Raw genomic sequence first — 19,368 nt, forward strand, 5'->3', positions numbered from 1 at the left:
GGAAAAGCGTAGAGTTCGGATTAAAAGCTCCTATCTTTTTATCTGGGTCATTCGGAGACGCAAAGCGCGCGTACAAATGTGTTTAGATTACGAAATCATCCGGGAGTAGTGAAGATAAATTAGGTGGCTCAGAGATAATAGTCTAAAAGAATGTCCTTCGGTAAGTGGCGCTGTTTAAAGCGCGCACGGCGAGCATAAAAATGAAGCCGCGTGTTTATGCAAATGGATTTTCCGATGGAGGTAAAGTTCCTCCGCAGTTTAGCTGAGTAATTGAAGAACAGATATAACGATTAAGTTATAAATTACCGGAGATGGTTCGTAAGATCGAGTTAATATAAAAAAATCAATAATATAAATCAATAATATAATAATAATATAAAGAAATAATATAGTAAAAATCTGCGACCAGTATGTTCGCGAAAAATTCGTGAAAGCAGACATTAAAGTCGCGGACGTCGCGGCGTGGCGCGAATGAAATCTCAAAATTAAAAAACGGTAATGAAAAGCAAACTTCATGCCTGACGGGTCTATTAAATTAACCGCAGCGGGTGTCCGCGTTAATGTACACAGAGAATCAAAAGTGAAAAGGCGAATGACAAATGGTCGGGCATCAGTCTACGCGGAGCGTTAGGGAAATAAAGCAATCCGAAGCGGATGTGAGAAATGATGCCGTTTAATAAGCAAACGCATTAACAGTAAAAATTATCGCCGACCCATTAATCAGTGAAATAGGTCTGGAGCATCGCCGCACAGTGGTGCCAAGGCGGCAAAAAAACCATTTTATGAATTTTCGATTTAAAAAAAAAAATTATTTTTGTACAGCCTAATAGTGCGTGCATGGTGTGCCAAAGACAGATTTTTGAAAACAAATTTTTTTACTGAGATATACGCATGGTAAATAACCATTTCTTCGCTCCTGGGAATTCATCAGTTTTCAGTGCGATAGTTATGTAATTACTCCGCTTATAATTGAGTACTTAGGGGTCTACAAATCATATGGGTTATTGCAAATGGCTTCAACTATTAACTGGCAAAGAAATTTTTCAAAAAAAGTTGTTTAACATTAAGTAATACGGACTAACCTGAAGCCTCTTTGCGTTACGCTCATTTTTTATTTATGGAGGAATACAAGAAATCCTTTGGAAAGCATCGATCTGGAACTAATCGTGTTTGCAAGTAGTAATATTGATCTAGCTTTATTATATACTAACTTTTGGAATTTCCAAGAATGAATCGCGCGGAAGTCTCGATTATTTGATGTATCAGGTGAAATTTTTAAGGGATACATATCAGATAATTAAAAAAAATGTGACATTCGTACATACAAAAAAATATTTACTAACAATTTTTTATGTTAAATAAACAAAGTTTTCGTTCACTGGACCACTGTCGCAAAAATGAAACAGGTATTTTTTGGTAGTGCTCCAATGAACGCTATAAAAATAATTTATCTAAGATAAAAAGGATTGTTATTAAATATTTTTTACACATAAAAAATTAATAAATCATATGCAATTCACATTTTTCTTTATTATTTAGAAATGTTCCTAAAAATGTCACCTGGAACATCAAATAATCTTATATAATTTTATTTTATTATATATTATAAACTTAAATTGCGACAACAGGGTCTCGAAGGGTCTCATGATTTTTTGCACAAGGTTAGATCAATATTACACCTTGCCAAAACGATTAGTTTCAGACCGAAATCTATTAAAGGATTTGTTGTATGCTTCCATAAATAAAAAATGGGCAGAAAACAGAGATTTTCGATTAGCCCATATCACTTAATGTTAACAACTTTTTACAAAAATTTCTTTTGCCAAACAAGCGTTGTACCTGTGGCAATGTCTCCACAAATTTTCAAACAAATTCGTTGTATAGTTTCGTTTTTACAGATTTTTTGCCGTTTTTTGGCCATTTGGCACCACTGTGCGCCGTGGCGAGAGGGATGATTTGATCGTAAACGTTGTTGCAACGGTCGACACGGAACAGAAACGCATTCTTGTGGCAATCTGGACGTAATCCGGTGACTAGAAAGCTCCCGTTTGAGTGGACCGTTATTACATTCATTAGCGCAATCGAAGCGGCGTTTATGTGGCATCATTACCCGGGGGGAGGGGAACCTCGATGCAACACTCGGTGCCTGCCTGCACCTTCCCTTCACCTTCTGCCAGGCGAGCCTCGCCACAAGTGTTTGCACAATACCACGGTTTTGCACAAGCGAGAAACACTTAAGCGCCCCGTAAGATGAGACGAGGACAAGGACAAGGTCAAGTTCATTCGCGGATCATCGCACTTTCTATCTCAGCGCGCGAGCGCGCCGCTCTAACACGCAGCATCATCGCTCATGCAACCATACTCGCGAGCGGCGCATCGTCCTTTGGCTCTCGCGAAATGCATGTTACCATTCAACATCGACGATATCGTTGCTCCAATTTTTCCTCAAATAAAATCTTCATTTCCTGTTACAGAGATGTACAGTGTGCCATTTTTTGGCCGTTTTTGGAATTTTTCTTAAACTCGCCTGGAGCTATTTGGAACTCATATTTTGAACATCTATTTAGTAGTGGTCAGAGAATGCATTTCTTCTCGCTGGCCATTCTGATGATTTGAGACGAATAAATGACGTCGTTTTTCCATTAGTATAAATACGCGCCCGTAGTGCGAACCAACATAATTCATTCGGCAACCATTTTGCAACCAGCGGAGTAATTTTCGTAGTCCTCAAAAGAAACAATAATTTTTCCTCCGAGATGTTTGAACAGGCGGGATAAATTTATGGATAGTTAGACGTGATATTGCGAAATGTTTGATTTATGCAAAATGCAAGCAAAGGGAACTATTCCAGACTAAATTAGTTCCATGTTGCTCGCCTTAACGAAATCCCTGATCGACTTTATTCTAATTTACAACTCCGGAACAAGCGAAGTCCATAAAACTTCAAAAGTGAGAAACACGAAAAGAAGGCAATAAATCTCACGGTGTATGAAATGACAAGTTCCAATAAACTATCCAGTAATGAGCAATCAGCTGAACGTTATCCGATGAGAAATGGTATCGGCCCGCTGTAGAGCAGTTATAGTCTTCGGAACGCACCGGTGTCCATGAAAGTTGCATCACCAAGAAAATGTAAAATTATACGTCCGCAGTAGTTGCTCGTGACATTAAATACTCATTAAAGAGCCTACGCAGTCGTCGAACGAATTAATTTCGACTCCATTCGGATCGGTTTGTTCTCGGTGTCGAAATTTTCTCGTGCATTAATATCAAATCACAACTCGAATGCCATTTCGAGCATGATTAGACGGTCGTTTATAATGATAATTGGCGCTGGAACTTTCGCAAAATTCCACTTTTGTTTTCCACGCGGATCGAACGGTGCTTGTTAATCGACAACCTTTCGGCACGACTTTTAATGCCGCGGTTGCGTCGGAAAACAAAGAAACATTTTCTAACGTTTGCGTCGACAATGGAAGCTGCCGTAGTTTATGACTTATCGGAGCTGCGCATGCTTGATCACTGTGGCATTTCGATTCCTCGGTCGTCGACAGCAACAACGAGGCCGTGAAGCCACGATCAAGGCGCGACACGAGCTCTCGACCCCTACACAATCCCATTACGACTTCACTTTTGTTTGAACTTTACCTGTCGTTTGAACTTTAACAAAGATGAATCTCGCCTAACGACTCTCACGGTGAGAGCACCCTCGACGACGTGTCTGCAGAACGGATCGCTGCTTCGTTAGGCTCTCCGCGCCTGTCAATTAACCCGTTCATCCGCAAACCAACCCCATCGAGGCGGCCATTTTAATAGCGTACTCGCACTTGATCGCCCGCCGCGGAAAAATTACGCCGCTTGCGCAACTGTCGTAAATGATTTGACCGTCTAATTGTGCGGGAAATAATTTTCACGATCGTTATCGGCGAGCAATAGAACGAAACGTTAAATCATCACGCAACGCGTCAGATTTCGCTCTCACTTCCTTGCACGGCCATGATTCGCGCGGTCCCATAAACAATATTGCCGGCGCGTTGCGAAATGACAGAAACACATTGTAATTAGCATGGATCGGGAATCGAGGCGTAGCGCACAATCGTTTTATTCTGCGATGGAAACGATCTCGAGGGAAAGCGTTGCACCTCCGGAACCTTTAACCCTTCGCAGAGAAATGTCGTCATACCAGCAACGTCAGATCTATGAATCTAATTCGGAAAATTCCAAGGAAATCATTCGATTGTCGTAGTAACACAAATCAGTGTATTAAACCGTGCAAACCTCGACAGCTAACCATTGCATAATGAGGAATTAAGTAAAAATTCTATAAAATACAGATAGAACGCATATTTTCATCTTATCCCAGGACTGAAGACTTTGTTACATCACTATAAGGCGACTGGCGACTATAAGGCGTCACTAAAAATTGCTATATCATTATCCAAAATATTTTCTATATTATTAAATTTGTTTGTATTTAATAGATCACTAAAGATTTCGGTATTGTACGAGTAAGTTCCACCATTTTCGTATGTATGACACGAACAAAAATATATAGAAGAAATGTTTCGCTTCGGAGTTAAAATAGGCTCGAGTGCAAAGTTTTAAAAAATCCAGATCCCCACAGGCTGAAAATCGAATCAAAATCGAATCGAATGAAAATTGAACGTCGCGTTGTACGTCTACAGCTCGAAGATCGCGATTACGAAGTTCGAACGTTTTAAGTTACTAGAACTTTGCGAAAGCGTCGAATGAAAGTGGCAGAGACGACAAGATGGAAGTTGCAGAAATTGAAGAGCTTCTCGAAGGAATGAAATGTTGAATGGGCACTGTTTCCATACGTATGCAGCGTTTAATTGCGCAGGGAACTCGATTGGAAGCTGTTCCATGTTTCGGCCGCTTTCGATTCGCGACACGAAGTCCTGCGACGAGACGCGAGAAGAACCTCTTTGCCGGGCATCTGTATTCTCGGTTCTGCTCGAACGTTCCCTGAAAGTTCAATTGCATTCCGATGAAAGGACAAACTTCGACTCGCGACAGAGGCACACGTCGGCGCCCTGACATTTAGTGGTTCCGTTTCCTTCGACCCAGTTCGACGTTCCGGTCCTCTTTCGAAGAGTCCCTCTGCCAGTTTGAAAAGGAGCACAGAGAAAATTGCTGGTCGCCGCCATTCGAAACGGAGATGATCGACGCAGAAGAATTCCATCGCTCGAAAATCACACCGGGAAACTGATAAACAGCTAATAAAATTGCAAGATTTCTAATTTTCGAGTTTTCCTGGAAGTTTCCAGGGTTTCAAGTGCCCGCCGTGATTTTTTCAGCTTTATCCATTGTCAACGCGCCGCGCGAACACGCGAGAGAAAGAATCCGCGCAGAACCAACGTGTCTCGGATGCGGACGAGAACGTCGCGACGACCAGACGTTGAGCCGATTATATTCTGACAGGAAGATCGTTACAAGCCGGATTTTCGGATGCGCATGTCATTGTGCGCGACATTCGATATATTCGCATGAGCGCAACAGCGAAAAGAAAGCGCTCCGGTGCTTGACGAATCGATCAAATCGAAACGATTCCTGCGAGCAATATCATGTTCCGGAATCCTTACGAAATCGGTACGCAATTATGCACTTTTTTCGTACTCCGACCGATTTGCAAAGTCGCACTTTTAACGACCCAGCTAACTATTACGTTGGCAAGAAAGTAATTTCGGTACTTTTAGGTGAAATAAAATCCAATTTTTTTATCAAAGCAATGAACTTTAATCAATGAAATATTTTCCATCTTGTTCTATGATCTTTTGCCATCCTTCTGGTAGCTTCATAATTCCGCGATCATAAAACTTCTGATCCTTTTCGGTGAAAAACTGATCCAAGTGCGATTTCAGACCATCATCATTAGTGAAAGTTTTACCATTCAAAGAGTTTTGTAAACTGTAAACTGTGGATGTGACATGACTTCCCAACCAAGCTCCAATAACTTTTCACGCGTTACCAAAGATGTGTGTGGCCTAGCGTTATCATGCTGGAACACGATTCCTTTGCGATTTGCCAATTCTGGCCGTTCTTCTTTGATTGCTATGTCCAGTTTTGTTAGTTGTCGACAATAAACATCTGAATTAATGGTTTGGTTCCTTGGGAGAAGCTCAAAATACACAATACCTTTGTAATCCCACCAAACTGACAACGTGATCTTCTTTTGGTGCAATTCAGCTTTCGGCGTGGTTTGGGCTGATTCATCACGCTTCGACCATGATCGTTTTCGAGTTGTGTTACTGTAAACAACCCATTTCTCATCACCAGTGATGATTCGCTTCAGAAAAGGGTCGATTTCATTTCGTTTGAGATGCATATCGCATGTGTTGATGCGTTGCGTTAAGTGAATTTCTTTCAATTCGTGTGGAACCCAAATATCGAGCTTCTTAACGATTCCGAGACTTTTTAAACGATATTCTATAGTTGTATGCGAGGCATTTAACCTGTCTGCAATCTCTCGGACAGTTGTATGACGATCCGATTCAATAATGGCTTTCATTTGGTCATCATCAACTTCAGATGTTCGACCAGAACGTTGGTCGTCTTCAAGTGAGAAATTTCCAGAACGGAATTTTTTAAACCAATTCTGGCACCTGCGTTCTGTTAAGCAGTCCACACCATAAACTTCACATATATCTTTGTGAGCCTCGGCAGCTTTTTTACCTCTACGGAAATAAAGAAGCAATATGTGCCTATAATGTTCGTTTCTGCACTCCATGTTGAAATTGACACAGAACTAACAATTTTAATCAAAATTACGTGTAATTTGCTTCAAAAGTAACCTAAAAGATGCAGTTATGAAATGTCAGAAAGAAAACGAATGCAACGTTAACAGAAGTCAATCAAACAAAACATAAAGGCATTAGTGAAAACCGAAATTACTGCCAACCTAATAGTTCTTGCCAGAAAATTGGATCCCGCCAACGAGAAGCGTAGAAAGTAGAAGAAAAATACAATGATTGAAATCCCGAGGCGCTGGTTTACATCATCGTGCAATATCGTTGGTCCCTGTCTACGTAATCGCGTGGGAATCGGGATTTTTGCGTGCGCCCAGCCGTTTCTTTCTTTCGTGCCGGTTCAATGGACTTGGAACGACGTGAGATCGGATCTCGGAAGCCCAAGGCTTCGATTAGGTCCCTGTAGTTGATTGGAAATGGTAATAAATATCCTGAAGGTATCGCAAGTGCGAAACGCATCCGTTTTATTCGAGTCTTCTGTTTTATTCGATTTTCTTCTGGAACAGTTTCGGAAATACTCTAAGAACGCTCGAATTGCGGAGTATACGCTGACTCCGGAGGAAGATCTTAGCTAAGCTACCCCTTGGGTGTCCTCGAACGTAATGGCGGGTCTCCGCGTAAAAGTAATCCCCGACGGTTCTGCTGCATCATCACGCGAGAATAATTCTCGGAAATGGCTGCCTCGTCTGCGTCCACGTGGACCTCAGCAACTTTATTCGCTCGCCGGAACTGTGCCCGCGTCCGCATACTTAATCACGCATAAAAATCCATAGTCTAGCGACTTGTTAATGGTTTTCCTGGTTTTGGCACATCTTCTCTGCAACGATGACAGCACAGACAGGAGTCCGTTCAACGCCTCGTCATTCATCTTGTGGAACAGTCGGTTCCGTTTTCCCGTGATCATCCGGTTGCATAACCGTATTTTTACGTCAACCGGCGTGGGTGACGTTTCTCCGTCTAGGACGAAGAAATTGCTCGCCTTATTACACAGCCCGGCATTGTTGTTTGCACAGCGTCGTACAACTAGGCTGGCACGACATTGCTTCATCGTACTGTCATCATAAAGAGCATCCGCGTGACGGTTGCCATTTGCAGCTTCGTAGGTGGACGACGATGACACACGCCCCTCCCCCCCTCCCACCACCAAACCGAGCAACAGCTTATGTAAACCTCGTTTTCCCGCTCGATCTGCTTGCGTAAAACTATTAAAATTGTATAATCCGGCCGGGATACGACGGGACGCCGATTTATGACACATCGAGCATGTCATCCGTCGATAAACGTGTATCGGGAACAGTAATCAGTGAAAGTCGGCGTTACGAATGGCGGCGAGTCGTTGGTCCGTCTCTAACAGACCTGCTTATTATCCCTGTTATGCCAATAACCGGGTATAGCCACTTGCGTTTAACGCTTTTCTTGATGGTCTCATTGGGAAACGGCGAAATTGCATTCGAGTGGAAACTGCGAGCAATTCGGTAGGTGTGCGATCGTGTTGCAATTTGACAATTTGAAAATTGTAAAAATCCGAGACGTTCGACGTGTAATACCTTTTATATGCTTTATAACAGGTTGCTATGGATTGCTAGGACTAAAAAGAAAATTGTAGCAGAGGCGAAGGGGAATCCTGTTAGAAAATTCGGCGACTGACATAAGAGCTGAACGCGTACCAGCAAAGCATCGTTACGAACGCGCTGATTTCCCGCCGCCTTTCCATTCCGTTTCTTCGTCCATCGAAATCTCGTTCGAGGGATCATTGTCTGCATGAATTATTCACGCTTTCTACTTTTACCCTTCGCAGATGTCTTTATATATTTGTTCGCGGCCGGCCCCGCGGTTTCCCGTCGGCGCGGCGATCACATGCGCTCAATAATGGCAGAGCGGATTTTTTCCACTGTCTCTGGATCGCGAGCGCTGCGAGGCAGACCATTCGATTTAATAGACAAATTTATCTCCGGCCGGATCCCGGCAGCTTCGTGCCGCGGATTTCGTCCGGGTACCGGGCGTGTCCGAGTCGGAGTCATTCGTCTTCGAAGATTGAAATTTACGATAGAAAATGATCGGTCGGTTAACGGTCTAGGCTAGCAATGCTACTAAATCAAGGAAGTAAATCGGCGAGCTCTGGAACCATGCTACCGTGTACAGGTCCTCGTCCTTGCCGGATATAAAACTTTACTGAATCTACAACGGCAATAAATCGTAATCTGCATCCCTTTTCTTGCCCGCGCCGATTCCGTTAGGTAACCGAACGAACCGTTTACGAAGTTGCCGCGAGGCAAAAACGCCACCTTTACTCGCGATTCTTAGCCGTTCCGCGGGATCCCTTTCTTTTCGGCTCTCCTTTCTCTATACTCTTTTCGGCATAGAGACTGACTCTTTGTTATTCAGGGCAGCGTATTTAGCCGGGCATTGTTGCGACACGACGATACACTTTTCGAACAGCGAGCGCATTTCGTTACGTTCGCAACTGAACGGTGTTCGGAGCGATCGGTTTCTCGGATTCGAGTGCAAACGAAATTTTTACAGTCTTTGCTGTAACCCACCACAATCTAAAAAATAACTGTAACCTTCTCTGTTATATTCAATTGTAACTGATGCGGTCGCTAATGACCTAGCTGTTAATGCGACCACTTTAAAATAAACGTCTGCAAAAAAAAAAGAAATTTTTACAGTTTGGAATTTCACATTGGAAAATCCACGGGTGTTCCATCATTATATAGATATAGGTATAGATCACGCATGATCTACGCCCGTATATATATATATATATTAAGAAATATTTTGCATGTTTTGCGTCAGACCACTGCAACAGTCACAATCACCAGCAATAAACATTATTCTTCGAACGCTGTTGCTACTATTACTATAACTTTGTAGAAAATTATTCGAATTGCTTACAAAAACGCGAGTACATTCTTCAAATGTTGCTTAACAAGCACTCCAACTTTGGAATGATAATGCCCAGCGCGGTTCTCGGAAGAAATTCTCAAAATTGCCTTATAGTCAGAGCGTCTACGGAGACCAGTTACGGAAACAAGATAATGATCGAATACTACGGTAACTTTGACGATTTCTACTGCTTATAAAAATTTGAGTACATTCTGCAAATGTTGCATGACAAGTTCACCAAGATTGGAATGACAATACCCAGTGCGGTTCTAGGAAAAAAATCCCAAAAATTGCCTTATAGTCAGAGCGTCTAGGGAGGCCAGTTAAGGAAACAAGCTAATGATTAAATACTACTGTAACTTTGACGACAACGATTTCTACTGCTTATAAAAATTTGAGTGCATTCTTCAAATGTTGCGTAACAAGTCCGCCAAGTTTGGAATGACAATACCCAGTGGGGTTCGTGGAATAAATTCCCAAAAATTGCTTTATGGTCAAGTCGTCTTGGGAGACCAGTTAAGGAAACAAGCTAATTGTTGAATGGTACTGTAACTTTGACGACAACGATTTCTACTGCTTATCAAAATTTGAGTGCATTCTTCAAATGTTGCGTAACAAGCCCGCCAAGTTTGGAATGACAATACCCAGTGGGGTTCTTGGAAAAAATTCCCAAAAATTGCCTTATAGTCAGAGCGTCTAGGGAGGCCAGTTAACGAAACAAGCTAATGATTGAATGGTACTGTAACTTTGACGACAACGATTTCTACTGCTTATAAAAATTTGAGTGCATTCTTCAAATGTTGCGTAACAAGCCCGCCAAGTTTGGAATGACAATACCCAGTGGGGTTCGTGGAATAAATTCCCAAAAATTGCTTTATGGTGAAGCCGTCTTGGGAGACCAGTTAAGGAAACCAGGTAATTATTGAATATTGCGTTTCCAGTTAACCGTGGCCCGCGTTTCTCTCGACCGGAACCATTCTGCTTCCTTTCGCGGCTTCAAAATCGGCGAGACCGAGCAAACGCGCCGTCGGTGGCGAACACGATCGGCTATTAGGGAGTCCGCGATCGTTCGGAGAAATTTCTCCGACGATACGGTTGAATTTTCCGAGGGAACGTTGCAAAACGCGGCGCGACTCGGCCGGCCGATTTGCATGGGTTGCGAGACCTCGGTTAATATCGGTCGAGACTGTCTCGACCAACATTGTATAATAAGCCGGTCGGTTCTCCGTGGCTTTGCCGGTTGGCTCGAGAAGAACTGCTCCGACACGCGTGTGTAATATAGAAAATCGTTTCAATGAAGTTGAAGGTAATGGAAAGCGAAGGTCCCTGATCCACATATGAAACTTATCGTTCATTACAAAACAGTCGGCACGATCTTCTTGCCAAGTTCCTGTGATTTCTGCTACGATTGTAGTTTTACGTTAAGAAACTTATGTCATTACTAGACCGCTGATTTCATGCATTTGTTACAAAAATTAGTAGGCGTAATTTTCAGCAAAAACATTAGGAAAATGTAGACACACTATTATATTATTTTCACTCTGCTGAACATAATAAGAAAAAACTTAATGTCTATCTCACTTCAGTTCGTTGCAGTTCAGATAAAAAATTTTTATTTTGCATAAAGATCCGCAGTCTACTCATTACAATAGATTTGAAAGGAAAATCGATATATAAAACATTATATAACCAGCTAATCATCGTGTATAATTGTCGTGTACGTATCCTTGGACTGTGTGTCACAAAATGTTTAAATCGAAAAAGAGATTGATGAGATCAGAAGACTCAAAAATAGATTTTTATGTTACCGTGTTAAATCGTCGACGAGTCGAAAAATTACTTACAAAGGTTTCGGGACTGAACGCTAACAAGTAAAATTGGATACGGCGTGTAAACGCGGTGTAAATCGTATGGAACGTCCTTGAGAATCGAGGCCGGTGCGCGTGAAACAATAACCCGTAGCACAAACAAACGAAAAATAAATAATCTATATTGAATCCCGATCCTTTTATCGCCCGTGACGGCTGAAAGGGCAAACGCTTTTATGTGTTTTTAATTAAACGTTACCCAGCATCTATTTGCGAAACCCGTGATAAAGTCCGACGGTATGAAAGCTTCTCAAGCGTGTTTTGGTTTCGAAAGCTCGTACCGGGGCGAGCGGCATAATTCATCGCAGAAGAATTTTTCCGTGGCGATGCACGTTCGGTACACGGTCGTAAATAATGCACGCCTATGCCAGTCGCAGACGAGGCCGACCGCCTGGCGTGCGACCGGATAGAATGGTAAATTACAATACTATAACCCTTTACGTGTAGTGCCTATAGTTGTACAGGGTAGTTAAATATTGAAAAGCGGCCCGGCCCGTGCACCGGCCCGATCGGTTTGAAAAATCTGCAGAATTGAAGACGCGATGGGACCGAGATGGATATATGTACACCGGGTGGTCCGAAAGAAACAACTCGTAATTCATGAAATTTGCGAATCTTTGTTCTAAAGCAAACGATCCTTAACACTAGGTTTACGGGACCCGTCAAAATGACGGGTTTCAATAAAAATATTAAGATTGTAAGGATGCGTAGATGAGAAATCATTTAGCACATTTATTTCTTTGGGTATATATTTTTAAAATATTGCTAAAATTTTGTGTAGCAGTAAACCTAGTGTTAAGGGGGTAGTCCCATGTAAACGTAGCAAAATCTAATGTACACTAATTTTTTATTTTTCAAGCGACCGTACGTCTCACAATATTTTACATAAATACGCAAGCAGCATTAGCTAATGTTTTGTTGGATAATTGACGAAAAAGATCTTTGACGAAAAACCACGCAGCTTTCACGAAAAAGGAACACGCACCAACTTGCAAAACATTGAGAGGAAATGGCGGTGACCATGAATAATAATCGATTAACTTTAAAATGTATTCGCTAGTATTTAATTTTTGAAGTCCCGCAATATCGTCCAACACATTTGAAAAACAAGTTCAAAGCATGTGCTAAGAAAAAGTTGGTATTCGAGGGTCGAGGAAAGAGAACGTAGCCGATGCATCGGTTAAAGACCGAACCGCAATCTGTCCGGCTTGTTTGCTGCGTTAAGAAAATTTATGAAACGTTTCGCAAGAAATTTTCTCGGATATCGGAAACATAGCGAGTCGACAGTCGACGAGTATGGCGACAGACAGACAGACATGCGCCACGCCGCGTTCGATCAACAACGTGGATTTATCGTCTCTGTCTTCGGAACGCTGCGCAATCCGAAATTCCAGCGCGGCCGATTTTTTCACGGTCCGATTTTTTCGCGCGACGAAAACCGGTTTCGCAAACCGCGCGCGCGCACGGGAATCTCGGGCAATTCACGCGCTCGGAAAACCGATCGACGGACGACCGGTACCCGGTTTTATTTACATGGGCGACAACGGAAATAAGTTTGCACCGGGGACAGGGCCCCGGGTTTCGCAAACCGTCCAACTAACCGAACACGATTTACGATTCACGACGAATTCGTGGAAGCTCCGCCTCGTATCTCGTCCCCGTATAAAGTCCCAAGTCCCGGTCCCGGTCCCCCTCCCCCGGATTCCAGCTGCCCGTAAAAGGGACGCCGAAAACCGTTCTGAATTTTTTCCACCGAAACAAACCACGTTTACGACCCTCCGCGGACATTATTGACATTAATATTTCATGAAGATGCCGCACACGCGTGTAATAAAATCGACGCTCGGAGCGACCTCGGTCCCGATTGGCGGACTACAATCAAACCTCGGTTCTTTGTAATTGGTTTTCGGCAGATCGTGGCTTGGAACATGTTAACACTTTGCACTCGAAGCTATTTTAACTCCAACACGAAACATTTCTTCCGACCTGGAATGTTTCCCTCCTAAAATATTTTTTTTCATATTGTACAGGGTGTATAAAAATTATATGTCACGACCACCGTAGCGTGACTTTACACCTCTAGATCGGTGGAAATCTGTGAAAAAAATGCACCGCAAAATTCACCTTGACCTTGTCAAGGTCAAAGTGTCGACAAATTTTCATTTATTGCATCGTATAGTACTCATCACTCAAATTTTTCGATACTTTGACCTTAAGTTTCGAGGTCAAAATGAATTTTGCTGTGCATTTTTTTCACAGATCTCCACCGATCCGGAGGTGTAGAATCACGCTATGATGGTCGTGACATAGAATTTTTATACACCCTGTACATACGAAAATGGTGCGGTTTACTCGTACAATACTGAAGCGTTTAGTAATTTATGAAGTACAAACAAATTTAATGATGTAAAGAATACTTTGAGTATCGACACAGTAATTTTTAGTGGCGCCTTACAGTCGCCATTCGAGTGCCAGCGGTTGAGCGAGCTGCGAATTTTTATGAAAAATATCTGAATGTCTTTCATTTTTCAAGAATTTAAATAAATAAGCAGAAGTAGATTAATATTATTTTTCTTCCGTTTTAGATTGTGCATACCTACTCATTTTTGTCACAAGTTCGCAAAGGTCTAATTATAAGATGCTAAGCCAATTGTTTCAGTAGTTACGGCCGCGGTAGTCAGACATCTTAAGCGTTGATATTATTCACCTGCTCTTTTCTGAATGTTTTTTTAACCCTCCGTCGGGCGCAACTGATCTAACAGGCACACCCAATGTTTGTTGTTTTGTCTTTTTATTATAATAAATGCTCGGAAATTGCTTTCGGCAATGTTTCGATCCTGATCTTGCTCATATTGCGCCTGACTGAGGGTCAATGTGGGGAGATGAGGCTACCTGTTTCTAAAAAATTTAGCTGCCATACAGTGTTACAGAATTTCGTCCATTTTACAAATTACAGACGAGTTTCGACGAATATTTCCTATAATCTTGATCCGTAATGTGGAAAAAGGGCCAACATAAAATTGCGAATGCATCTCGATGAAAATGGAAAGGAGAAAAAAATGGGTCAAGACCAGAAACGAATAACGTTTCCGTCGACCGACAAGCTCCGTAGCAACTATTATCTCTTCCGCATTATAGAAACCCGATTACAGGTCTCCGTAGCCAGCCTTTCCATTATCCATTGTCCCTAATTTTTCTTTCAATTATCCGACCTGTCTCCAGAGGCACCGAAACAAGACAACAATGGAATAAAATGAGCAGCGTTGCTATTCCGTAATTGACTTTTCAACCGGCCTCGGTTCCGAGCACCGACGCGTAGTGAAAACGGCCGGCGAGGAGTCACTCGAGCGAGTCCCGGTAATTAAGGGGAAAATGCTGTACGAGGAAATACGGAGTGACCATCAAATTACTTTGTTCGCTTGTTAATACGATTACCACGTGTGCTTATGGTCGGTAGCCGGCCGCGCGCGCGATGCTCAATGTGTTAATCCGTTGCTTGTAATAACGATGATTATCCAATAAAGTAATAACAGAGAACAGCCAGGACGTCCTCTGTTTCACCTTGCTATTTCACCTTTGGTGGACTGTGTTGTTGGCGCTCGGGTTTTTTGCGCGCGGATTCACGATCGATGGAAGTTGTGTGTTTATTGCGTCACGAAGGATAACAGGCGGCAGGACACCTTGATCCAGGGATTCGTCACGGGCGCGATTTCTCGGAGCCAGGTGAATCGCATTCTTTCGCATGCTTTCGCGGCAGAACGAGCGAGCGTGTCCGCGACCGGCAGCCAACGTTTTTCGTTCTATGAATGCGTGCTGCGGCTCGGCGCCCCGTTTTAATAGCCACCATTTTTCCTTATAAATCGCGAAGGCAAACGCCGCGCCGGGGCCCCGCCAGTTTTGCACGGTGTGACGAATGGTCTTTTTAGCTGGAGAAAATTCTAAATCGCCTATTTTTCTATATTTATCTAGACAGTTGTAGAAAATATGAATAATTATTAATTTTTTACAACATTTAGTTGGTTTTCGTTAATTAAACAATATATTTTAAGTGATTTATAATTAAATATAAAATAGAACAAAGTTAGTAGTGGACCTATGTAACACAGAATGATGTAACAAGTACTAGATATTATCAAAGAAGACGTCATTTTTAATTATGGACAAAAAGAATGTAATTTTGGACAAATTATAGTAAATGTTACTTTTTGGAGATTCAAACATATATTAACGGGAAAGAATTATTCTTTGGTTTAGTATAAGCTTATGTTGTTTATACCAATTTGTTTAGATTTGTACTTCCTGTTTACACTTTTCATAATTTTTATAAGGGACGAAATGTTTTGCTTCAACGTACCTGATTATAGCTAAGGAAGATTTTGTTATAACGTTTCCACGTATAAAGTAATAACATAACAAATAAAACACTAGCAATAATCACAGTAATTATAACAATAACAATAAAACAACAACAACAATAGAAATAACGAAACTGAAAGATATAAGAAAAACGCAAGGGAGATGTACACTGCACGCTGATCGCTCTGAGACTGAAGAAGCGAATTTTCATACGAAGAAAGTTCAGAGGTAAACTCGGGGATCTTATCATTGTTTATTCCTTCAATATACAATGAATGAGACTAAACAAACCGCTAACAATAAGTGGCGACGGCAATCGGCATCGGCTGCGTTCGAAACGTCCGGCCCGAGCTATGATTGTCACGAGCGTGTACGTAAAACGACGTAACTTGATTGTAAAAATTAGTATAGTTCTGCAACGTTCCGCAAGCCAATTTTGGTATTAAAATAAAGTAGAGTATCTCTACTTTATTGTATGTAAAAATCATCGCGTGGACCGGCGTGGCGCGTATACTAATTCATTAACGAAGAGTAGTAACATGGCCGTTTCTGTGGAAAAATAAGTACCGTCTTTGACACTTAATTTACAAAAACAGAGGAATGTTATCGATAATTTGAAATTACTAAAGTGAAAATACATGTTTTGAGATGTTATATCCGTCATATATAGGAAATGTAAACACTCCTTAGTACATTTTAACATATTTCTAGCGCGTATGGAAATGTGCCCATTCATTTATAGGTTAGGTGTTCGTCTTCTAGGTGAAGTTTACACGCTCTGTAAACATACAACAAAAGAATTTTAAGTTTTCATATTCAAGGGTTTTAATACATGGTTATTTCAGATTATATTAGCACGGTTAGTTTTTGTTTATTTGAAAGTTAATTTTGTCCAGCTAAAAAGGCCATTCGTCACACTGTGCGCCGGGCCATGAGAAATGGACGCGAACCTTCCAGACTTCTTGCCCGGCCGCGTACTTTCTTCGAATAATCATTTCAGCACGTCGTAATGTCGGTGTCGGGACGATCAATCTCGGGCCGAGTGTCTGCTCTCGCGAACTCTTTCTCGCGAACGCTCCTCGTGGCGTGTGTGTACGTACCACCGACAAATAGCGTGCACTATATCATTCGTCTATATTTAATTACCCGAATAAGCCCGACCGGTATTTCCACCGGTAATTCCCGTCGGGTGTGTTTCTTGCGCCCGGAATTACCGTAACGCCGCTATAAGAAATGTAAACATCGTTTTTGCCGAGCGGATCAATTTTCGCGTTATGTCATTTCCGTTTCGCGGACCGCGGAACGTGTTGATTTATTGAGAGTTTTTCTACCGAGATACACTCGGTTGCTATCTCCACTTTCATTTCCACCGGTGGTGTCTCGGATGGTTATCTTGTCGGCGTGGAAATGTCTGTTCCGTCGTACTGAAAGCTGTCGTCGAGCTGCAGCAATTTCGTTGACAGAATAATATCGTTGGACGTTGCTGAGTTAGATAATAGGCGGCCCATTACAATCTCTTTCTGCAGGAGAACTTCTCTTGACGAATTTAATATTTCGTAGCGTAACGCGATCATTTAATACGATGGGATAAAGTTCGGATAACAAAGGTCCGCTAACTGCTCAGAATACGAGTCCATGTAGTACGCTGAGCTGTTCGTATAATAGAGGTATTTAATTTTAGTAACTTTTAATTTAGAACGTTAGATGTTCCATAAGAAATTAATAAAAATCGATTTTAGTCACTATTTTTGGCACTGAAATAACTTTTACGCGATGCTAATACACATTTCGCAAGTGTCCGGATACTTTTGAGCGGTAGTGTACGAGTTGTTCTTTATTTCGCAATTATTGAGAGATCTGAACATTTTGATGTAAAAATGATATTTTTAAAATGGAATAGAAATTAGTCGCTTGTAGTGCTCGGCTGTTTCTGGAATCGCATTTGAAATATGTTGTTCGTAAATTTTAGTTTAGCGTGGCAGTGTCGTACTTCATAACATTCTGCTCAAGCAGCTTTCTATATTTAGGTCAAAAGAGCTACCTTCGGTATCTTCACTTTCTTTGCGTTCATTATACGGTCTACCTATCTTCTCCGCATTATTCTCCAAGCATCTCATTTTCTGTTAATCCATCAAGCTAATGGCGACCATATATTTTGAACTGCAACGTGCATTCTAATTATAGAGAGTGATCCACGAATGAACGAAAACGCTTCAGGCTAAAAACTCCGCTAATTCTAGGTGGATAATTGTGGCGAGTGCATTCTGTTTCCTTTAATCGACTCAGGAACTGTAACACGCTTCAATTGTGGTGAATTCATTCTTCTCACAGAATGTTTCTTAAGTCGTTTCTGACGCACGCTGATATTTCGCTACAGTGTTCTTTCGATATAAGGCGATCGCTAGGGACTGGCTTTCGCCGTATTTCGGACGAAGAGGAAGAATTTTCTTGTTTCGAAATAAAACGTGTCGTCTTATAATAACCCTTTGCACTCGAGGCGATTTTAATTCTAAAACAAAACATTTCTTCCGACCTAGAATATTTCCCTTGTATACATTTTTTTCGTGTTATACATACGAAAATGGTGCAGTTTACTCGTACGATACTGAAACGTTTAGTAATCTATTAAATGCAAACAAATTTAACAATGTCAAAAATATTTCGAATAATGATACAGCAATTTTTAGTGGCGCCTTACAGTCGCCATTCGAGTGCTAAGGGATAATATTGTACATATCGAGGGTTAAAAATGTAGCTCCGGAGCGAACAACTTTGAAATTTCGTGTACCGGTTCGATTAGCTTTCGAGCTAATGTACACTCAGCTTGTTTCAGTCGCGATAAAATTTGCGTAAAATGATCACGACCAATGTACCGAATCATTTCTTCTGTTACAGACGTAGCCACCGATCAGACGGCAGCATCGTCATTCTGGACGCCCACTATAAAAACCGGCAACATCTTCACCGACGACACGTCGAACTTCTTCCCGTCCAGCCACGGTCTGGTCCAAACACATCCAGCCGGGAACGTGTTCCGAAGCGGTTTCGGCGGTATCGACAACCTCGGCAGCAGGGGCGTGACAGTCAGACCACCGAGAACGAGACCCCTCGACTATAGTGAACGCGCCACCGCCGAATTACGTCGAAATCCGTCGCTTTCTTCGCCGGATGAATGCGCGAGGGCTTGCCGCGAAAATGAACCGCCCAGGATATGCTACTACCACTTCACCCTCGAATATTATACCGTGCTGGGAGCGTAAGTGTCCCCCTCATTTCTAAATCTCTTCTTGACATAGCGGCCGGAGTTGCACCCGTCTATCGATTCCGGTTTCCCTTCGAGGCCGGAAATATTTTGCCCCTTTCACGAAAGTTGCAACTGACTCGGCCCTGGAACGACACTCTGGGGTTGCTGGCGACATCGTGAAATTGTCAGACCCGTCGAGGATTTATTTAATGTTCCTTTTCAAATAACTTTGGCAGCTTTGTTCCCG

The 19,368-nt window shown here is 42.0% G+C and overlaps 2 protein-coding genes across 2 annotated transcripts in view; one reads left to right on the plus strand and one right to left on the minus strand.

Annotated features, from left to right (window-relative positions):
- Positions 1-19,368, minus strand: part of LOC143353582 (uncharacterized) — a 385,968-nt gene that overhangs the window by 311,737 nt on the left and 54,863 nt on the right. The window lies entirely within an intron of this gene.
- The window catches only part of LOC143353568 (uncharacterized), a 66,068-nt gene that overhangs the window by 39,227 nt on the left and 7,473 nt on the right, over positions 1-19,368 (plus strand). Inside the window, exon 2 of the mRNA XM_076786998.1 lies at positions 18,773-19,133. Coding sequence (XP_076643113.1) covers positions 18,773-19,133 — 361 coding nt within the window. The remainder of the gene's footprint in view (positions 1-18,772; positions 19,134-19,368) is intronic.

Source organism: Halictus rubicundus, chromosome 4 (assembly GCF_050948215.1).
Source record: "Halictus rubicundus isolate RS-2024b chromosome 4, iyHalRubi1_principal, whole genome shotgun sequence".
Classification (NCBI taxonomy): Eukaryota; Metazoa; Arthropoda; class Insecta; order Hymenoptera; family Halictidae; genus Halictus; species Halictus rubicundus.